Source organism: Colletotrichum chrysophilum (genome assembly GCF_026319265.1).
Source record: "Colletotrichum chrysophilum strain AFK26 chromosome Unknown scaffold_86, whole genome shotgun sequence".
Classification (NCBI taxonomy): Eukaryota; Fungi; Ascomycota; class Sordariomycetes; order Glomerellales; family Glomerellaceae; genus Colletotrichum; species Colletotrichum chrysophilum.
Window position 1 is genome coordinate 1 of NW_026517373.1, and position 20,652 is coordinate 20,652.

The window sequence follows — 20,652 nt, forward strand, 5'->3', positions numbered from 1 at the left end:
GCGAGGGGCCCGCGGCTGGCTGCGAGGCCATCGCGGGCGAGGGTTCTAGTTGTGTGGGATGGGTTTAGCAGTGTTAGTGTTGATATGGCGGACCCAGCGCAGCACTAACAGTGGGTGCTGGTGGATTGGTATGTAGGAGGAGGGTGAGAGATTCAAATGGCAGACGACAGGTTCTCACAATCACGTCTGAAAAGGGCGAAGAGGTACACCACATGAAGAGTTACTATGTAGGAACTTCAAGACTGATCGAAATAGGACTAAAATCAACCCGCCGTCTATATCGGAAAAAGATGCGCAGGCAACCCTCAATGCCTTCTGTAAATTACCGGATCAAACGTCCTAATCCCAAAAGTCAATCTCCGAAGGGGAAAGACAATTACGCTCCAATGCACGGTACTTGACAGGCTTACAGGTGATACGAGGCGGCATATAGGACATAATTAGGCAACTAAATTAGGTACATACTTTAAGTGAGCGCTACTGCAGCTCTACGCCCGAAGCCGCCAGAGTGACATAGAACAGTTTCGTCTGTCCAGTAATAATCATGCGGCCATTTCCAGCGAATTGGAAGTTTGCAGCAGTTGTTCCAGTGTAAATCTTGCCTATGAGCTTACCAGAGGGGTTCCAGACATGAACACCATCTCCACAGCCCGCGTAGACGCGGCCGACAGAGTCGGTGTGAACACCTACAACGAATTAGTGTGCGAAGAGAAAATAGATTGGCAAAGAACGAACCATCAGGAATAAAGGAGGCAGTGTAGGCAAACGTCTTGCGGTTCTCCCAGGTGCCGTCTTCATTCACGTCGAAAGAGTAGACTGAAGCGGGAGAAGAGAGGTTGCGGCCATAAAATCCCAGAGCGATGCCGGTGTCGGTGACGTAGGCCTTCTTGCCATCAGGAGAGTAGGTGAGGCCTATTGATTGTTAGGTGTTTCCCCTTCAGCTACATTAATGAGGACGAACCATTAGGCAAAGTGAAGTCATCAGCCACGACGGCGACTGCGCCGGTCTCGAAGTTGTAGCGGTACACTTGGTTGCGCAGTCCGGGAGGAGGACGGAAATCCTGTAGGAAGCCGTAGAGGGTATCGGTGAAGTACAACTCTCCATTGCGAGGGTTGATGACAACGTCGTTGAGCGAATTGAACTGACGACCGAAGTAGTTGTTCAAGAGAACTAGGGGAATGAGCGAAAAGCGTCTTTGCGTGACTAAAGAAACTCACCGGTGGTGTTGAAGGGAGCGACTGGGTTCATAAGATACAAGGCAGAGGTGATATCGTCACCTTGACCCTCTCCAGCGAAGACGATGTTGCCCTTGTAGTTCGTACCACCTAGAAATCCATGTAAGCTGGTGTGATGCCTTCAAGTATCAAGTGGCTTACCATTTGGGTTGATGACCTGGGGTTGCGACGGCACAACAGTGACAGTCGCGTTAGCCCGTGAACCAGTTCGCACAGCCTCGGCTTCCGCAAGTGAGATCTTCTGAATGATGGAGGACTTGTTCAGTCCAGTGCCTGCAGCGGGAGCGCCGGCATTCTGAACGAAGAAGACCTCTTCGGTTGGGGGATTCCACACAACAGCTTCGTGGAAAATAGGGTCGGTGTCAGAGGTGGCAATGAGGGTCAGCGAGGGGTTCGGTCCAATAACATCGTAGAACTCGGCGTCGTAGACGTGGAATGGTTTGGCCTCAAGTGACTCTTTGGTTACACCAGACCAGAGGAAGAGCTGCATGATAGTGAGTCAAAGAAAAAGGTCGCAAGACGACCAGAGCGACGAACCGTTGAGTCGTTCGCCTCTGCAGGAGGGGGCACATTCTGCAGGACGTTGAAACTCTTCCAGTCAATTATCTGGGCTGTGGCGGGAACTTCGGCAGCGGTACAAAGTCCCATGCCCAGGGGCACTAGAAGACCTGCAGCGACTACAGCCAGCAAAGACGACATTGTTGGTTTCCAGGAGTGTTGTGTTTGGTGGTGTGTGACGAGGGGAGCATGTTCCAGAGGTTGGGTACGAGGCGCTTTGTATGCTACCGTGAACGTCCCCGCGTTGATGGACCCTTGCGTGTTTAAAATTGCATAGTCGCATCTGCCGGTGCATTAAGATGTTAGACTAGTCCAATAATGACTGCGGTGAAGGGACAAAAAGATGGAGTGCGACTGTGCCAATAAAGCTCCCCCAGAACCCCCACTCCGAATTTTAGCTATTGCGGAGTAGTTCCCCGAGTCTTGGCAGTGGTTCGACTTGGTCGAATTTGGGCAAAGGTCCGTCTCCAGGGACGTTAGTGCTATAATGACCACGGCATCTAGAAAGTTAATGTATGTGCCAAGCTGTTGCTTCGCGACATGATCCTGTTGAAGGTCTAGGTCTAAGGTCTTGTGTACTTCCTGCGATGTATCGTTGGGAACACCAACGGACTCACGCTAATCAAGCAAGCTGAAACTCCTGTTTTTTGAGGAAGAATGATGTGTTTGTGATGCTTAAATGTCCGACAATGATAGCTCTAGAGTCGAGGGCTTTTCGCTCTGCTGGACACATTGCTCTGTTGTGTCATTGTTGACTTCATGGACCGTTGGCAACGATGGCAGAAATCGACATCAACACCAGGATCATCGTTGCAATTGTTATTTGCGTGTTCATCAGCATTGCTTTTTACAACGTTCTTGAGCTTACTGTCTCAATCTTTACATCATTCAAAAGACGCTCCGGATTGTACTTTTGGAGTATTCTAATCGCAACATGGGGCATCGCATTCAGTGGGACCGGCTACCTGCTGAGGCACCTGTCCCTCACGACGAAACCGATCATCTACGCCACGCTCATTCTCATCGGCTGGTGCGCCATGATAACAGGCCAGTCGGTCGTCTTATACTCACGCCTTCATATCGTTGTTCATGACCGGAAGCGACTACGACTGGTGTTGTACATGATCATCGCCGACGCCATCTGGCTGCATATTCCCATCATTATTCTAGTCTATGGGGTAAACTCGGCAAACCCGGAACCATTCCAGAATCCGTACACCATCTTCGAAAAAATCCAGCTCACCGTCTTCTTCGTACAAGAGATCATCATTTCTGCCCTGTACGTCTGGGAAACAACCAAACGCCTTCGTCTCATGAACAGCATCGGCGATTTGCGCACCCGCAAGATCATGAACCACCTGATCTGGGTGAACATACTAGTTGTCCTACTAGACGTGACGATTTTGGCCCTCGAGTTCACCAATCTTTACGACATACAGACAGCCTGGAAGCCGTTGGTATACAGCATTAAGCTGAAGCTCGAGTTCAGCATTCTCAATCGCCTCGTCGAACTCACACGAGGGGCCTCGAACAGCAGCGCCTACGTGCGCAGTCAAGGACATGGACAGGCAAACGACGTGGCTCTTGAAACATTCAACGGCGAGCGGTCGAGGCAGTTTACCAAAACTGACGAGCCTGAGTATGAGGTTCGCATTGGGAAAGGAGACAAAAGTCATGTGTCGCCGGCGACAAGTTCCTACCCGACAAAAACAACGGAGATCACGATTCACACCCATTCGCGGGCAAACCACGGTAACCGCGACAGCGACAACATCAGCGAAGATCCAGACAAAGAACGAGAAGGAGACGTGTGTTCAACTTCGTCCGAAGTCCAGTTTGCGAGATATTAGCGGTTTCCAGCCTTTTGGGTAAAAACGAACAGATCACAGGCTGAACAGTCGATAATTATTAGCGTTTATTATTTCTCATCCCGCCTTTCATTTGTTGACGTTTGTTAAACTCCCATAGTTAGACTTCTTAATTGAGTGTTCAGCTATCACCTAGACTCCTGCGACCAGATTACAGCTCATTGCCCATCGCCTCTTCGTGAATGTTTGCGGAAGACGAGCATTGTGGATGCAAAGACCGTCTGCCAACCTAACATCCGTCTCTTCCTGATTTGCGTCTCAGATGGCAGACGATAGCCACATCATAGTCCACCAATCTACCATTCAGATATCGGCAATGCCCCCCACCGTATGTTAAGCTTAATTCAAGGCGGGTTAAAGGCCCTTCGAGCTCATGTTGGCCACTTGAACGTTTCCCGCTTCCGTTCCTACTTCTCCCGTGCTTCCAAGAACCTATCTGCCTCTTGATTGCTACCCTAATGGCAAATGCACGGACATGACCACAGGGATGACTGCTGTGCCCATCGGGCAGACTGTTACTTGACTACGTCGATTTGTCGCTCTCAGTGTTGTAACTTTGTGGTTCCTTGGCCTCATCTCCGTTGGGCTGCTGCTTTATTTCGCCCTTCCGATTAAGGTTCCATTGAGGATCGGAACCCATGATGCATGGACGTTGTAAGATGAAACCTTGTTTGGGCTTTCTTCAATGATCTCCTCGGGTGCGCTTCCATTGGGCTCAAAAGTGGTGCCACGCGGGACCACACGTACTTGGCAGATCGGTTATGGTGGCCGGTTACAAGCCTATGCCCACGTGGATACATGTTGATCCATTGACTTTATTTATATCGTATTCCAAGAGCCTGGCCATCCATATCACAACATGGTACTTAGACAGAGTGAAGCCTTGCATTCGTCTTGCAGACAGGACCATTTGTCCACCCGGTTTGATGCCGTACGCCCAGTGTAATTTGTCACAATCGCCTCACACACAGCCCCTCCATCCGCTCCGTAAGTCTTGGCTCCGGCGGTGGGTTGCGTTGGGGTAGGCACGCCCCCCCGTTCGCCCGGGACCTAAGGATCGAGTGCCAAGATCATTGCACAAAGTGCAAGATCTCTTGATGGTGCGACGTTGGCTCTACGGGCTTGTCGAGGAAGACTATTGAAAGGAAAAGGTCGATTGATTTGTCACAGCAAGACTATCTCCGAAGCATGAAACCAAGAATTGCAATCCCGGTATTTGCAACCTATCATCTATGCCCAAGAATGTCGCGACCGGAGCGAAGACTTTGCCTACAGTTCTTCGACGAATTGGACGATCAAGGTGCCATTCAGGGTTGCAAGGCGACTGGGAAGATGGATCTTGGTATTGAAGGAAATCAGGAATCCCCAGGAGAATGGGAAAGGAGATGCAAGCCGCATCCTTGCTTGGGGATCCTTCGGGGTACTGAAGACAATTCCGGTTGGCTGTGTTCCGGACCCCACGCCGAGTAGCTCCCAGGGAGAATAGTAAATAAGTTTGACCCTGCATGACACCCTGAAGCAACACAAGCCGGCGTGCGAAGAAGATGTTCCATCTTCACGTCGTAAGCGGCCTCAGAAACTGGACTTCGGGGTTTCTACCTGGCCGAATATGGCATGATAGCTTATGCTTCTTTCTTCAATCCGCCGAACCCGGGAAGTCTCGCCGTTCATCTTGTTCATGTTACAATGCGGTGTTCCATTTTGGCCCCCAGCCATCCCGGGATAGAGGCCAAAACCAGATGGTCTTTATCACCATCGGAAGCCAAGACACAATAGCCAAGTATCGGGCAGGGAGCAGCCATCTGGTCTCGAGAGTCTCATGCGATGAGATGTTCAGGCATCAGGGGTGAAAGATCGAAGCCGTCCTTGCCAACGTCGGGACTTTTTTCTGCCCGACTAATGGAACGCTCCCATTCTCGAAGATTGAGCCGTGGGCCCGGAGCAGGTTCAGGTGGATTCCCACCCTCCCAGCGTCAACCCCGCGAACCCCCGGCCCACGTCATTGAGGAACACAGGATAGGATATCAAGAGCGCATGGAAAAGCCAACCTTGCATTGCGGGAAATTTGGACTTGATATTTTGTGCACTTTGAAGCCCCCGGTGTGAGACGTTCATGGTCAACACAGCCTATCTGCATATGAGATTGGGAAAAATGAAAAGTAACCATGAGTGTGCCCCTTGCTCTAGGTTATGATGCTGTTGGTGCTAGGTAGCAGGCCTCTTAGCCAACCGTGATGGCGAGATTCGGAAATTGGGAATGTTCTGGTTCGTTTTTACCACATGGTAGTTGGGGACATGGGTTGTGATGTTGCCAGACTGCAGGAAGAGATGATATTGACCTGATATGAGCGGCGCAATCTCTTTCGGCGACCAAACTTCAGCCCCATACCCACTACTCATGAGCAACAAAGTATGGCAGGCTGTCTTGACGCCGGCCTTGTTTCAATCTCCCAGGGGAGCTATATCCCACGGTGGCGCCGGAACCGAAAGAAGCTGACCAAACGCTCCGGGTCGCCCAACATTTCAGGCTGCCACCTGAACTTTGAGCATATTCCATGTTCAGGTCACCAATAGCTCATACCTTGGACTGCGCCCCTGCATAGCGTTGTTACTTCCGTGATGGTGGGGACGTTGGATGCAAGAGCCGGCCGGTCTGCCGTCGCTCGAAGCTTGGCAGGAGACAAACCTGCGGGTGGAAGAGCCTAAACACCCAGTGAGACGGCAGCCCATACAGCATCACAATGACACCGTGCCACACCGGTTTTGTCTGTTTCTCATGCGAAGCGCAAGCCACTTTCTTACCACGGCGGGACGTCAGCATGCTGCGTGACACTTTACTGTCTGTCATGATCGGCAAAGACGTCTTCAGCGTCAAGACCAACAGGCTGTCTGATATTCAATCATGGTACTGATCTGGCCTCTCGTTGGAGGGCGTCCGTATGTAAATAGTCCTATCATGTTCTGAAAGGAGCATAATATTTCGCCCAGGCACCTAGTTCGGCGGTCAGTCTTGACCCTCCTCGGGAGAGTGAGTCAAAATATTTCAGGTTGAAAGAGACCTCTGTCAATGAAATGCGAATGCGAGCCATGCGTATCAGCGGCAACTCCCGTGGCTCTAAGTTCGGAGGATGCCGAGTTAAAGACATCACTTGGCTTCATGTTGCGCAAGATACTTCGAGGAAATCGCAATTGCGAGTCAGACCCAATGCCTGTGAGGTGCTCTATCTGGGACACCCGAACGGTATGTGGTTAAGCGGGAAGCGCGTATTACTCAAACCAATGTCGGCCGTTCCGCCCTACAAACCTTAACGGCGGGCTGGCTGCAGCATCCCAGTGCCGTTCATCCGATGTCAATACAAAGTGTTCGCACTTCAGTTGACTTTGGAACTCAATACGTTGTGTTAACCTTCTCTTTTTCCCGGTCGTCAGTTATTACCAAGACCATCATGAGGCTCGCATTGTTGTCCTTCATTGTAACTTCCGTTTCTGCGTGGTCGGTCACATTCTATGACCATGACCAGTGTGCTGGTGGAACGACATTCCACTACGGCGGCGGCTCCAACACCGGGACCGAGCACCTCGCTCAGTGCTTCACAATGACTAGCATCAACAAGTCGTACGCCAACTATGATGCCAAAAGTGTCAACATCGTCTTTGGAGGTTGTACCATTGACATATTCACGGATCGTTTGACGTCGCCGGGACTTGCGGGGTGTGTGGCGTCAATCAGCGAGCCATCCAACTGGCAACGTATCAATCAAGTACAGGATGGATGTATTCAGTACGTTTGATTATGACGTCTGGAGCGTCATGAAGAGAAGTGCTAACTGGTGTCCTTCAAGGCTGGATAAGTCGAAACTGGGAAAGTGGCAGGCCTGGTCGGTTTCATGCTGAGTATTGCGCTGAGACATATATAATTCAATGACCAAAGTTTTGGTAGTGTTGATCAAAGGCGATTCAATTGACACATTGGAGGGGAGATACCGGAGGTCGGCGTTGATTTGGCCGACAGTGGCTTGAAGCGGACGTGAATAATTCAACAATGGTGAGGCAAGTAAGATCTTACTGGATCATCTAGAATAAATCCTCATACTACCTTCAGAGTTGCAAAACCATCGCCGCTGTCAATCCCGTATTACCACTGCACTTTCGATGAAGAGACCCTCAACTGCAACCTTGACGAGAAATCTTGCCGCACTACGAACACTGACGCTGTCAGTCACGCGTATTCCGGCACCGTCGCTACCCAGCGTCTCCACTTCCGCCTTGGTGTTGGTCTGACTCGGTAACTTAGGGTCATCGAATTCGAGTCTTACTGCCCTAACAAGTGTCCACTCCATCTCTGTAGAACGGATCTCCTTGTCCACGAGACCGTGGTCTTCCGGGGCGAACTTGATGTTGGTCCAGCTCATGAATGCCTTCGAAAGCCATGGCATCTTCGACCAAGAATCACCAACGCCAGCTGTCGACATGACCACGATACGACGGACGCCGGCCTGCTGGAGGACTTCGCAAGCATTGGCGCATGAGTCGGCTAGGAAGCGGAGAGGTGAAAGCTGACGTGCGAAAGGGCTGTCAGACTCGCGGACTGTGTTCAGGGTGATGATGGCGGCGGAAGGAGTTAGAGGAGGCGTAGCCGAAAGAGCTGATGAGATATCAGGCTTTGATAGCGGCGATCCAGTGACGATGGTGAGGCCAGGACTGTCTGGAAGACCGCCAGGAGAGCGGACGAGAGCTACTGCTGTATGTCCTTGAGACAAGAGTTCAGACACAACATGTTTGCCAGTACGCCCTGTCGCGCCGAGAAGCAGGAAGTGCATGATGACAAGTGAGAAGAGGATCAGTTTGGGCTTGTAATCTACTGTCTAAGCGTGCAGCCGATTCGAAAGTAAAATGAAACTACTGAGATTGGATTTTTCAATGCTACCAAAACAAATAGGCATGTCAATGTATTTAACGTTGACGGACCAACGATCGGTCGCACACAGATCCAACTCTTGAGAACTGTATTTCTGATGAAAGATGGTCATGAGACCGCAACACCTATGCCTAGAATTGCATTTACGGTGTCTGCCGATTGGCTGGCTCGGTTCGGATACTACAAACGGGCTCGGACGACACGGGACCCACCGGGCGGCACGGCCGGACGATTAAATCGGGGAAGCGGGCGCTGTCAGCACGTAGCCTGCGCCCGCGCTAACTCGATCAAGTAGTGTGAGCGAACCGGCCAACCATATGTAATGATGGCGGTTCGAGTATCATGTGTAGTGTTGTTGTTTGTGAGGCAAATCTTCGGTGCAAATGACTATAAAACAAGGCAACTTTGTCACAATTTCCCCCCAGGTATCCAAGGTCATGTCGAAGTTCATCACCAACAACGGCAGAATTCTGTCGCAAATATCACACTCCTCCAAAATGCCAGCATTCACTCTATATGGCGCCCGTGGCTCGACCAACACGGATCGTGTCCGTTTGACTCTCGCTGAAGGTGGCTTCACGGACTACGAACTTGTCCTGATCAACCTGCAAAAGGGGGAACAAAAAGTACGTGAACCGACATCTCCCGAAAGTAATGTGCTGACACCACCCCGCACAGTCGGAAGAGTATATGAAGAGACACCCTTGGGGTAAAGTCCCAGTTGTCATCTTCCCCGACGGTTTCACTCTCTATGAGAGTAGGGTTATCTGCAAGTACCTCGCCAAGAAATACTGCTTCCCGCTTCTACCGCCCGACTCCGACAGGGAAGCTACTGCACTTTTTGAACAAGCGCAGTCGGAGGAGATGTCTTACTTTGCCGACCCCGCAGGTAAAATTGCGTTTGAGAAGTTTGTGAAGCAGAGATTCATGGGCTTGCCTCCTGATGAGACCGTCGTGTCAGGAGCAACACGGTCCATCGAAGCCTTTTTTGACGTTGCAGAACGTGCATTGCAACACAGCGACTACATGGGTGGGGAGGACTTCACTCTTGTGGACATTTACTATATACCCCTGATCCAGAGGCTCGTTGCATGCGGATATGCAGATCTAATCCTCGGTCGAAAAGCCGTGAGTGCATGGTGGAACCGCGTCATCAACAGGCGAGCCATACAGCAAGTCCTGACCGCTGCAAAGGCGACACAGTGATATGGTAGTAAATGAGGTAATTAGAGATCGATTGTGTTATATAAAATATTGCAGATGGTTTTATTACATTGAAGCTGTTGAAGTCCATTGCATGCCCAAGTTCACTTGTGAGAGTCGACAGAAATCCGTCAACACATCAAGTACTCATCAACATGCTGGATCCGACGCACGTTCTTTACTATCAGCACCCCTGTAACCTCGATAAGTCTTTAATCCTTCCTCTACATTATTTGCCACAAGGCGCAATTGCTCAATCTCGGCCGGTCGCTTCTCGTCATACTCTAAATCGCAGGAGATTGTCCCTAGGAGCACGATATGCAATGTCCGATAGAACAAGCGTAAGAAAGTTACTGACAGAGGCTCTCGTTGCGGAGCTTTTGCGTCCGAATGAACGTGCTCAAATATTGAGTACCACGATTCCAAACTATCCAGGAGAGATACCTTTTCGGAAACAAGTAAGAGGGCCATTGCTATCGACTCAACATTCGAAACCTTATAGAGGAATTCAAGCGTCCTTGAGGCAATCCTGGTAAGAAGCGTGCGCATGTCGGGTGCTATGGGACGAGCAGGGACAGATTCAGATTCCCCAGACTGTTGGTGAGACAACACCGGGCATGCACCCGTGGCTGTTTCCTTAATGTCTGTTGATGCCGGAGAATCTGCAAATTTGCATGGTGCAATGAAAAGTTTGAGGACGAAGACGTCGAGTAGAGGAATCTTGCTATGGCTTGCCGGTATCAACTTGTCTCTCCCAATCAACAATGGCCGTGCCCGATATTCATGCATGATACTAAGTCCCTGAACAAGATGCTGAGCTACTGCTGAGTAATTGCCGCGCACCTGCTCGATGCTGAGGAATATTTGGCAGCAAAGCAACGCCGACCTTATTTCGTCGGAGCCCGGAGACGACAGTTTGGACGCTAGGCCCCCTAAAGCCATGCAGTATTGCTGAACCCCATGGTCATAGTATCGACCCGACTTCTGTCCTAAAGAGGAAAAGGCAAAATCTTCGCAAGTCTCGAGATGCTTTCGGAGAATTTTAAGGGATGAAACTGCCAATCGGACTGATGGATCAGTTACACTGGCTTGTATGATTTGTTGAGCCTCTTTATCGCAGGCAAGGTCCACGTCGAATATGGTCTTGGTTGAGAAGTAACGGCCAAGAAGATGAACGTCTTCACGAGTGATCTCAATCTCAGCCATGTTCGGTCTGATGGACTGTATCCTGGCCATATCCAACTTGGCACCTGCCGAGTCAGATGTGTGGTTTGTCAAAACGAGTCGAAATGGAGACTCGTAACCGTCACAAGTACGGCCTGTGCTCGTGCACCTGTGGCAAAGGGGGTTGTTCTCGTCACATTTGATCTTCCTTTTTCTGCTACCGAGTCAGTGGGATGACTGCAAAGATGTATCCCCGGCTGGACCCTGATTTCTAGGGCTAGCGCCGACGATATGATTCGAGTCTTACTTGCATGTTGCGCATCCAGTTTTCACCTTAGTTCTACTTTGAATGGTGCGTTTTCGTGACAGAAGGCCGCCAATGATTTCTGCGCTGGGTGGTTGAGGCATGCTCGGGGGCCAGCTGCGCCGCACAGATCTGCGACGATTCGAAGCAAAAGATGACTTAGTGCATGTTCATGGCCAGAGGCGAAAAGCGGGCAACTCGCTTAATATAGAGAGGTTCGCTTCATGTGAGCTAAGTTCATTATATAAGCGTATCCAGTCCTGAAGATGGTAGGGGTTTCAAGCCACAAGTAAGCGCTAGTCCACCTGCATATGAACATGGTCACAACATCGGCTGCTCGCCCATGAAGGATGAAAGAAGATGACCCCCTCTTCATAGTAAACTGGAACGCCGTGTTGGGAGTCTATTTGCGCCATAACGTCTATTGTATTGTAGGATTTGAAAAGCCTCGATAAAAACCTAATTTTGACATTCGCAACGATGTCTCTAATTCCTTGCCTTTAAACCGCTTCCCCAGTGCCTCTCAACTTTGTATGAATCTGAAACAAAGAGGCCGAGTCACGTTTTATTTCGCAGAATATGGGATTCGTCTCTTGCCATCTAAGGTCTCTTGGAAGAAATCTCGGAAGGTGGTCGGCTTGAAATCGGGGTACAGATCTCCAGCCACGATGTAGCCCAAGTGCTTGACGCCCTCTGGGCTATTATCGCCGTCGATGAAAGAGGAGTAGTAATATTCCAGCCACAGCTTACCGACAAGTAGAAGATAGTTATTCGAATCGCTTTGGAGCTGAGAGGCTGCGCCGAAAATCATGGATTTGAGCTCTTCCGCCGAAACCTGTATGAAAAGAGCTTATCAGGTTACGCTGGAGCAACGATCGGGAGTTGACAACATACATGCTTTCGGGTGACAGTGTCCTCCGTGAGCTCTTCAGCAATGGCGAACATTTCATTGAAAGACATGCTTGCTCCCGCAGCCATAACCCGCTTGTTGACAGTCCTGGAGTCAACTATGATGCGAGCGACGAACTTTCCGACGTCTTCGTTGTCAATTACATAGGTTTTCATGTTTCCATCTTCAGGGACCAAGTTCCTGAGGAAGTCCGGAAGTGCAATGGCATGATCAGTTCTTCCGGACGGCACTTCAGGTATGAAGCCGTTGTACCACCAGCCGACGTCGATGATAGTGTAAGAAATTTTGCATCTTTCAAGCTCTTGGTAGATCTTCTCCTTCTGTAAGTAGCGAGGTCAGCGGCTGTTCAAAGTGTGAAGCACATGCATGACGAATCAGAGGGGTCCTTGAGTCTTTGGAGCACCACGCCAAGGCGGGAAACAAGATTTCATCGTACCATGATTTGCACAGAGGAGATACCATTTGGGTCAAGAGCCATCGCAAAAGCAGTTGGGATGAACCGCTTGATGTTTGCCAGTTTGGAAGCTCGGATCAGGGGGAGTTGGCAATCGAGCGCATTGGGGGGCACGGACGCAATGACAACATCTTGGCCTTCTAGAACCCTAGCAGCGTCAACTTCTGGCCCTTCTAGATTGATAGCTACGATTTCGACGCCGCGCTGAGCTAGCTTAGCATAGGCCGGCTTCGAAATTGAAGAGGGCCGGACCAGAGCTGTGACTTCCTAAACAGCAGCATTAGCTTCCATGTTTAATACCAATGTGTCAATTATGCGCCATAAATGACATGACGGGAATAAATACCTACAAAGCACGGAGTCGTTGATGCGAGAAGCTGATCTACGATCAGGCCCGCTGACTCGCCGGCGGCGCCGTAAACGGCAACCTTAATGGCGTTCGAGATCATTCTGACAGTTAGTAGGTCGTCAGAGCTGACGCTTTGATTTCAGGTTGAGTTTAAGTGCACCGAATTGATAGGTAGGTACTAACTACCTGATTGATCTAAGAATTATATACTACACTGGCCTACAACCGCGCTTCAGAACACTGCGACAGAGACGGCTCCCCTTACCAAGCAAGCAAGATGATCGCGCATCCTCTTCTTCGGAATAACAATAGGATCATTGCGCCTTAGCTGAGACATTACTGATATCTGTGGCCGGCGGCGATATGACGGGTACTCGGGGACCGGAACATGTGTGGGGCCACCAGCTCGGTATAGAATGGAGAGCCGGAACATCTGCGGGGAACCGAGAAATTCCCAGTCAATAGACGTCGGATCCTAGCGGAAACAATTGCAATGGAGAAATTACGTTCGTTTTCAGTAAAGTCTCGGAGCGTCTTGTATTATTAAGCTAGCTCCGGCAGTCTGAGCCTGACAATTGAAAGCTCAGCCATCCGCCTTCCTTCTTTCGCATCTTCCGAGCTTCAGGATCCGCGCCCGCCCGAAGTTCCGAACATGTCTACCCCGACAGACACACCTATTCCAGAATCATCGGCGGAGCGGTCCAGATGGGCTTGCACGCCGTGCAGGCAGCGAAAGGTACCGTCATCAGAGCCATGCGTGCCGTTGGTAGCGTAGCCGCTAACGGGCCGAGTAGGTGAAATGCGACTCAACCCTTCCTGCATGTTCGACATGCGTGGCGAAGGAGCTTGACTGCGTCTACTCCCACAAACGACTCCGCGCGCCCACCAGTAGAAAGTATCGCTCGCCCAATCTCAACAGGCATGGACGTGTTTCTGACGCACTAGAACAGGTCAGGTTCTAGCTCCCGTGCTGGTATGATCAGGAGACTACAGCAGGTTGAGCAGATGGTGCAAAGCTTGACACCCGGCAACACGGTCGAAAATGTTGCTCACCTGCCGAGCTCGAGACAGCTCCACGTCTCTCCACTGGCCCACCTGGGGTTCGATACTCTGTGCGAAGAGTCGTACGTAACGAGTCCCGATGTGTTGTACCGTCTCATACGCCGCGACGCACTGCCGATGGCTAGGATAGGACCGCCTGATCAGCCAGTTGCTAAGTTCCAATATCAGAGTATGTCGCTGATTAGCCACATACTTCATGGCGGCCAGTCGGACTGACAATTGACACAGGCTCATGCTGCATTTTTGATGTTCTTCACATCAAATGCGTAGATTACATGATCGGCAACCAAACGTTTAGCAAGCTGTGCAGCAGATCGCTTCATCCAAATTTCCCAAGTCTCAATCTTTCAGGGGGCCCGATGCATCCTTTACCAATGCTAGACACGGCACTGCAGTGTCTCAGAAGTAGGCCCACTCATCCCTGAATAGCTACTACCATCTCTAACATTATTCAGTCTTCCTAGAATCGGTGAACAGCGACTTCCAGTTCTTCCGAAATGAGGAGATTGAGGGCGTGTTCCAGAACTATGTTCAAGGGCAGTCTTGTCCAAGTCAGAGTGTCTACGCAGCCATCAGCATGGTTTGTGCATGCGCCTCGGGGACGTTGCATGGCGCTCAGAATGCGATGACGGAAAGGCTTGTGGAGAACGCCATGCGGGTGCTGCCTGGTATCATGATGGAGGCACCCGACACATTGGCAGTGGGCACGCTGCTCTTGATGGTACGTCCATTGAACCATACGTCATGGTTTTCTGGACTAGAACTAAAAGAAACCCTGTTAGACAGCCTACCTTGAATCCACGTCCAGGAGCTCTCCAGCTGCAACTGTGCTTGGATCAGTAACGCAGATGATGCTGCTGGCTGGATACCATGTGGCCACATCTTCCTCTGGAGCGCTGTCGACCGACCAGCTTCACAAAAACCGGCTTTTTTATCGGGCTTATGTTATGGACCAAAGGCTATCACTGCGACTTTTCAAACCCCCTCTTCTGACTGAAAGGCTAGTTATTGGTTTGCCTGACGAACATCCTGTTGACAGTCATGGAGTCATCAAGCTTTCAGAAGGCCGTAGCCTCAATTATCTACGACAGCAAGTGCTGCTTGCGAAGATACAGGACAGAGTATACGACAACCTCCGATCGCCTCTTCCTTCCGCGAAAGGCAGCCAGAATCATCTGAAAGCCACCTCAAAACTACTTTCAGAGCTTCAACAGTGGGCAAATGACCTGCCTGCGTCTGCTAGGCCTCCAAATGTAGCAGAAGACTTGTCAATTCCCCATGCGATGCAGATTACCTCTCTGCATCGCACCTACTTCCAAACAATAATCGCCATCCACTCCTCCATATTTTGCCACATCCCATACTTCAGCGACCCCGCCATACGGGAGATAACAATAAAGGTAGTAAATGAGTGCGCGTCTGCCGCGAGAAACATTCTCTGTCTTTCCGTATACACGGAGAAAAACAATCCGTTCATGTTGTAAGTCTCGATTCGAACAACACACATAGTCGCCCAACACTAATCGTGAGCCTCAAGGGACATGTGCCATGACCTTGGGTGGAGCATTGACGGCTTGCTTCTAAGCATCGTGCTGTACAGGCAAACGCCTGGAGCCCAGCAAGACATGGAGCTTTTGAAGGGGTTTTTGGATTCCTTTGAGACAAACAAGCCACAACATGACGGGAGGGTCATTTATGAGGCCCTGACGATCATTTACAAGAGCGCTCTCGAAGCCCCGGGCCTTACGGATCAAGACCGAGACCAGCCTGAGCATGCATGGCTAAGACTTCCAGCACCGCCTTCTGATATACAGCTCAATCCACCCACCTTCAATGATCCTTCAGAACTACTGAGCTAGCTAGAGACCTTAAGGACTTCTTAAGGGGTATGGGATTCCTGTGGAATATGGAGCTAGAGGGAGATTTTCATTGATGGAATTCACGGTCATGGTACTGCGCAAGCGTGAAAACATGATGTAAAAGGAGCAGGTGAAATCGACGATTCCCCAGTGGTAAGTTACTACTACTGTTTAGTAAAACCATTGGTCCCTGTGCTGCTAGACACGCCGTAGGGCGTGCGTTTCAGTCGGCACGGGGTCTGAATTTTAACATTACACTCTTCCGTGTCCTCGGCCAACAGTCAACAATAATACCCATTGATATTAAGCAGGGGAATTGCCAACCTCCTCATGGAAATGCGCCACTCTGTGCCACAAAATCTACGACGGGCTGAAACGCGCTGCCTCCCCGAGTGACTCAACCCCCGGCAAAACCCGACTCGTGTTCTTGCTGTTAGAAGTACGGAGAAGCACAGCCACAGTTGCTTCTGTATTTGTAGTGAAGATCGGCAGCATCATCTCTACCCCGATTGAACCAGATCACATTCTGAAGACAAGCGTACTTGGCGGATTTACACCTCGACCCAGCGCCTGAAAATCTATCGAAACCAACATCGCAACGGCTATCTAGGACGATGACCCACCAAACGCCACACCTTCTCACAAAGGGTGAACTGCGAAGAGTCGAAGAGTGCGCCAAGGAAAACGGGACGTTTGCAGAGTGCTGGAACAGCGACCAGGTCGTCATTGTAGGCTGCGAACCTGTAGGCGCGCATGTCTGCGTCACGGAAACGCCGTTCATGGAGCTGGACATCCTCTCGCCAACTGCGAATCCACTCTCGGGCTCCAAGTCCAATAAGCAACACCCCACAAGGCAGTGCTGCAAGAAAAAGTTCATTGTGTTGGAAAAGTCCAAGGTCAACAAGAGACTCCGACCGAAACCATGGTATTACCGCTACGACTCCACCGAGGAGTTTTCACTTTACTACGACGACGCGAAAGCGAAGGTCAAAGAACTATTTTCTCAACTAGCGACTGAGTATGTGTCGATTTGCATCGTGAGCCACGACATGCAGGACTCTCTCAGCTCGCTACAGAAATTCGAAATCGAGCTGCCGTCGACAACTATATTCGTCGACCTGATCAAAGTCTTGGAACACCAAAGCCGACATGATGATCAGGGTATCCCGAAACCTCTGAGAAAATACACAGACGACAACATCGCGATTCGCAACGGGCGATATGATCGGCGACCTTGGCCGCTAACAGGGCAATACGGCATGCCAAATTATGCCCTGGTCTCAGTGCTCGGGCCAGCTGCGGAGGGTTGCAAGCGAGATAAGACTGAGAAGGAGGATACTGCCTTGAAGAGAATCGCAAAACGAGCGGCTGTGGACAACCTAAATTTAGGCCACAAAAGACGGCCTTGAGTGTACTCTGTAAATACGTTCAAGATGCGATGCCATCCCCAACGATCGCGTTACCTGCTGTTGATCCATGTCCCGCGTATCCCGCGCATCGGCAGGTACCGAATGGCGCTGCATGCTGCACCGCGCACAGCCGACGCGCTTAGATAAACTACTCTGATGAGCAAGGGTCTCAGGGAGGAGATTGTAATACGAGGTAGTAATTGCCAAGGCACCAGGACCCTCTTCAGCGGCTTTAGAATCACATTTAAGGCAGGTTAACCAGCAAAACCTCTTGGCAGCGCATGGCATTTTCCAGCTTTCAATTTGTGATGTGAAAATTGAGCTTTTGAGCTCCGTCCTGTCGCATGACGTCTTGGACGAATCGAGCAGGTAGCTGAACTTCACGAGTCAAATCCCGGGCGAATGCAACCCGATGCCGGCTGTCAAGTTTATCTCCTCCACGAACGCGATGTTCACGACCGCTGAATGGTCTATCTTTTGGCGGAGCGACCAGAAGAGGGAGTTCGAAGTTGGGAGATGGCGCTTGATTCTATTTTCCCGCCACTCTGTGGAATTCAGCGTCCCGATGATCGAGATGTATAAAGACTCGTGAAAGACCGCCAGAATTACAACTATGGTCCTCACCATCGGCATTCCAATCTTCTCATTCCGTTCTCATCTTCCCGGCACTCTCTTCATCATGCAGCTCAAGTCTTTCCTGGTCGCCGCCTCCATGGTGGCATCCGCCTTCGCCAAGCGAACTTGCGGAACCGACGAGCCCACTGAGGTCGACCTCCAGGTCGCCCAGGACTTCAAGCTCATGGAGTCTAGCGCCCGCCTTGCCGGTAACGGCTCCCGTGCCGCCGGCCCCATCCAGATCAATGTCTATTGGCACGTTGTGGCCTCCTCGCAGTCCGTGAGCGGCGGCTACCTGACCCAGGCCACCCTGGATGAGCAGCTTGCCGTGCTCAACACCGCCTATGCCCCCCACGATATCTCCTTTGTCGAGGCTGGCGCTGACTGGACTGTCAACTCCAACTGGGCTGCTGACCGTGCTGAGGTTGCGATGAAGACTGCGCTTCGCAAGGGCACGTACGCTGATCTAAACGTGTACTTCGTCGCTAGCTCGCGCTACCTTGGCTATGCTCGCTTCCCTCAGACCATCACCCCGGGATCTGCTGATTTCAACCGTGACGGCGTTGTCATTCTCTCTACCACGGTCCCGGGAGGCAGCTACGAGGAGTACAGCCTTGGTCACACTGCCACTCACGAGATCGGTCACTGGCTTGGACGTAAGTTATCACTCAATGGCGAGCACTGCACACATTGAGCATTAGCTAATTTAAGGCAGTCTTCCACACCTTCCAGGGCTACGCTTGCAGTGGTGATGGCGACTCTGTTGATGACACCCCCTACGAGGCCGAGGTAAATATCCCCAGTGCAGCATGCCGGAGTGAGAGATCATCGGCTAACAAGTGACAACAGGAGTCCTACGGTTGCCAGATCGGTCGCGATACCTGCCCCAACTCTGCCGGTACCGACTCTGTTACCAACTACATGAACTACTCCGACGAGTAAGTAACCACCAAGCTCATTTCTAAACATTAAAGCTAACTTCTCACCAGCGAGTGTTTCACCGGATTCTCCAACGGACAGCAGAGCCGCATCTACAGCTACTGGGATACCTACCGCGCCCAGTACCAGTAAATGTTGGACATGTGCTTGTAGTGTTTATAACAATACTTACTGTCTTGGTCCTGGCAGTGTTTGGTTTGCTCACGTGCAGTAGTTGGTAATCTAATGGGACGATGAAGATTGGATATTAAGACTGCCTTTGGCCTCTACTTATCTTAGATCAAGACTTAATCTAATATCACTACGTCTTCAAAGATTTGACCGCACTTTGACAAAGCATTAGGGCGAACTAAATGACTGTAAATTTGTATTGCGAAAGGAAATCAGGGGATGCCGGTGATGCAAACACGATGGACCATATATTGCGTCCTCCATGTCCAAGATTCTCGGCTGTCTTAACTTCTTTCTCAACGCCGTACCGTGCGAAGAAAAAAAATCCGCTCCGTGGACCATTGCTGATTCAACTACCCATCGGACTGCCGGAACACAAAGCTCAAGACCCACTCTCGGGCCTCGATTCGGGAAGGTTTTTTAAAGAGTTCATCCGCCTCCGTGTGACACGCAGTGCCGGCCTGGCCGGGTGCTTCGATCGTAACAAAATGCTAGTAAATTTTCCCCTCGGAATTTAGCAACAGTAGCACAGAGATGACAGATCAGACCAGTCTGACTGTTCCTCAATTGCCTTTGTCTTTGCGGTCTCACATCGCCCGTCTTGGCGTACCTTTATTGAGTCTGCCCCAATTGGAGTGGCGTAACGGGGTTCAGCTGCGGCTACGAACAGCGATGTTACACAGGGGCGGCTATATAAAGTCAGCGAACCTTCCCAGATAGGATTCACCAAGAAGTGCTCGGATGCATCCCTCTTCTTCCGCGCCGAATAATCAACAATGGTCAAATTCCTCACCCTTGCCTCGGTCACCACTGGCATAGTCACTGCCTCTAGCAATGGCTCACCAATCACTCCGATTCTCGATTGCGGTCAAACCTGTCAACGACCACCAGTTGGGAGCCTTGAGTACCTGACAGCTGTTCATTCCATCCAGCATCTGCTCGCTCGATATCCGGTAGCCATCGATGGAAAGGACTGGAGCCAACTTGGCAGTATATTCGCAGCCAACGCCACAGCCAGTTTTCCACCTCCCTTGGGCGACCTCGTTGGCTCAGACAGCATCACAGCAGCCATCTCTCAAGGACTGGGAATGTTTGCCAGCACTCACCATAGCTACGGCACTCAGCTCATTGAAGTGTGCTCAGAGAATACGGCTGTTGCACTGACGTATCTGACTGCATCTCATTTCATGGCGGGGACAACAAATCTTTCGGAGACCTTTGGTTTAGACAAGGTCTTATATAGCTACGGACGATATGTCGACAAAGTGGAGCGAGAAATAGATGGAAAGTGGAAAATAACCCAGAGAACGCTAGTAATGATGGTGAGTTTTGATTCTATAAAGTGCGGAGGTTATTGCTAAAACCAGTTATAACAGGGACCCAGCATCTCCGAGATATCCATGCAGTAGTAGAGATGGCATGGCCTCAATATTTGTTGTGTTGGATTGGACCTATAATACTTAATACATATAATTTGCATGCCGGTTTGCACAAACTCAATGTTTATCGACGTAGCCCTTGTACCTGAACATCACAGCGTTGGTAGATTGCTTCGAATTAAATAGACCAAAGTGCTCATTGCTGATAATCGCATATTCAGGTCAGACTGTTGGCTTCCTTAGTTACATGCAAT

At 50.6% G+C, this 20,652-nt stretch overlaps 7 protein-coding genes across 7 annotated transcripts; 4 read left to right on the plus strand and 3 right to left on the minus strand.

Annotated features, from left to right (window-relative positions):
• Positions 1–477: 477 nt before the first annotated feature.
• On the minus strand, positions 478–1,935 carry COL26b_009143 (uncharacterized protein; the record flags this gene model as incomplete). The annotated part of the gene is made up of 6 exons (XM_053181883.1): positions 478–686; positions 736–912; positions 962–1,171; positions 1,219–1,326; positions 1,378–1,720; positions 1,774–1,935. 6 exons carry the CDS (start codon positions 1,933–1,935, stop codon positions 478–480), a joined length of 1,209 nt encoding a protein of 402 aa, XP_053034114.1.
• A 635-nt stretch (positions 1,936–2,570) lies between these two features.
• On the plus strand, positions 2,571–3,644 carry COL26b_009144 (uncharacterized protein; the record flags this gene model as incomplete). The annotated part of the gene is made up of 1 exon (XM_053181884.1): positions 2,571–3,644. One exon carries the CDS (start codon positions 2,571–2,573, stop codon positions 3,642–3,644), a length of 1,074 nt encoding a protein of 357 aa, XP_053034115.1.
• A 4,142-nt stretch (positions 3,645–7,786) lies between these two features.
• On the minus strand, positions 7,787–8,482 carry COL26b_009145 (uncharacterized protein; the record flags this gene model as incomplete). Its single annotated transcript, XM_053181885.1, has 1 exon — positions 7,787–8,482. The coding sequence occupies one exon, from the start codon at positions 8,480–8,482 to the stop codon at positions 7,787–7,789; it is 696 nt and encodes a 231-aa protein (XP_053034116.1).
• Positions 8,483–9,077: 595 nt separating this feature from the next.
• Positions 9,078–9,786, plus strand: COL26b_009146 (uncharacterized protein; the record flags this gene model as incomplete). The annotated part of the gene is made up of 2 exons (XM_053181886.1): positions 9,078–9,206; positions 9,259–9,786. 2 exons carry the CDS (start codon positions 9,078–9,080, stop codon positions 9,784–9,786), a joined length of 657 nt encoding a protein of 218 aa, XP_053034117.1.
• A 2,030-nt stretch (positions 9,787–11,816) lies between these two features.
• Positions 11,817–12,639, minus strand: COL26b_009147 (uncharacterized protein; the record flags this gene model as incomplete). Its single annotated transcript, XM_053181887.1, has 3 exons — positions 11,817–12,086; positions 12,146–12,481; positions 12,598–12,639. The coding sequence occupies 3 exons, from the start codon at positions 12,637–12,639 to the stop codon at positions 11,817–11,819; spliced, it is 648 nt and encodes a 215-aa protein (XP_053034118.1).
• A 3,860-nt stretch (positions 12,640–16,499) lies between these two features.
• On the plus strand, positions 16,500–17,064 carry COL26b_009148 (uncharacterized protein; the record flags this gene model as incomplete). The annotated part of the gene is made up of 2 exons (XM_053181888.1): positions 16,500–16,903; positions 17,046–17,064. The coding sequence occupies 2 exons, from the start codon at positions 16,500–16,502 to the stop codon at positions 17,062–17,064; spliced, it is 423 nt and encodes a 140-aa protein (XP_053034119.1).
• Positions 17,065–17,973: 909 nt separating this feature from the next.
• Positions 17,974–18,980, plus strand: COL26b_009149 (uncharacterized protein; the record flags this gene model as incomplete). The annotated part of the gene is made up of 4 exons (XM_053181889.1): positions 17,974–18,565; positions 18,625–18,698; positions 18,759–18,847; positions 18,899–18,980. 4 exons carry the CDS (start codon positions 17,974–17,976, stop codon positions 18,978–18,980), a joined length of 837 nt encoding a protein of 278 aa, XP_053034120.1.
• Between the last annotated feature and the right edge of the window lie 1,672 nt (positions 18,981–20,652).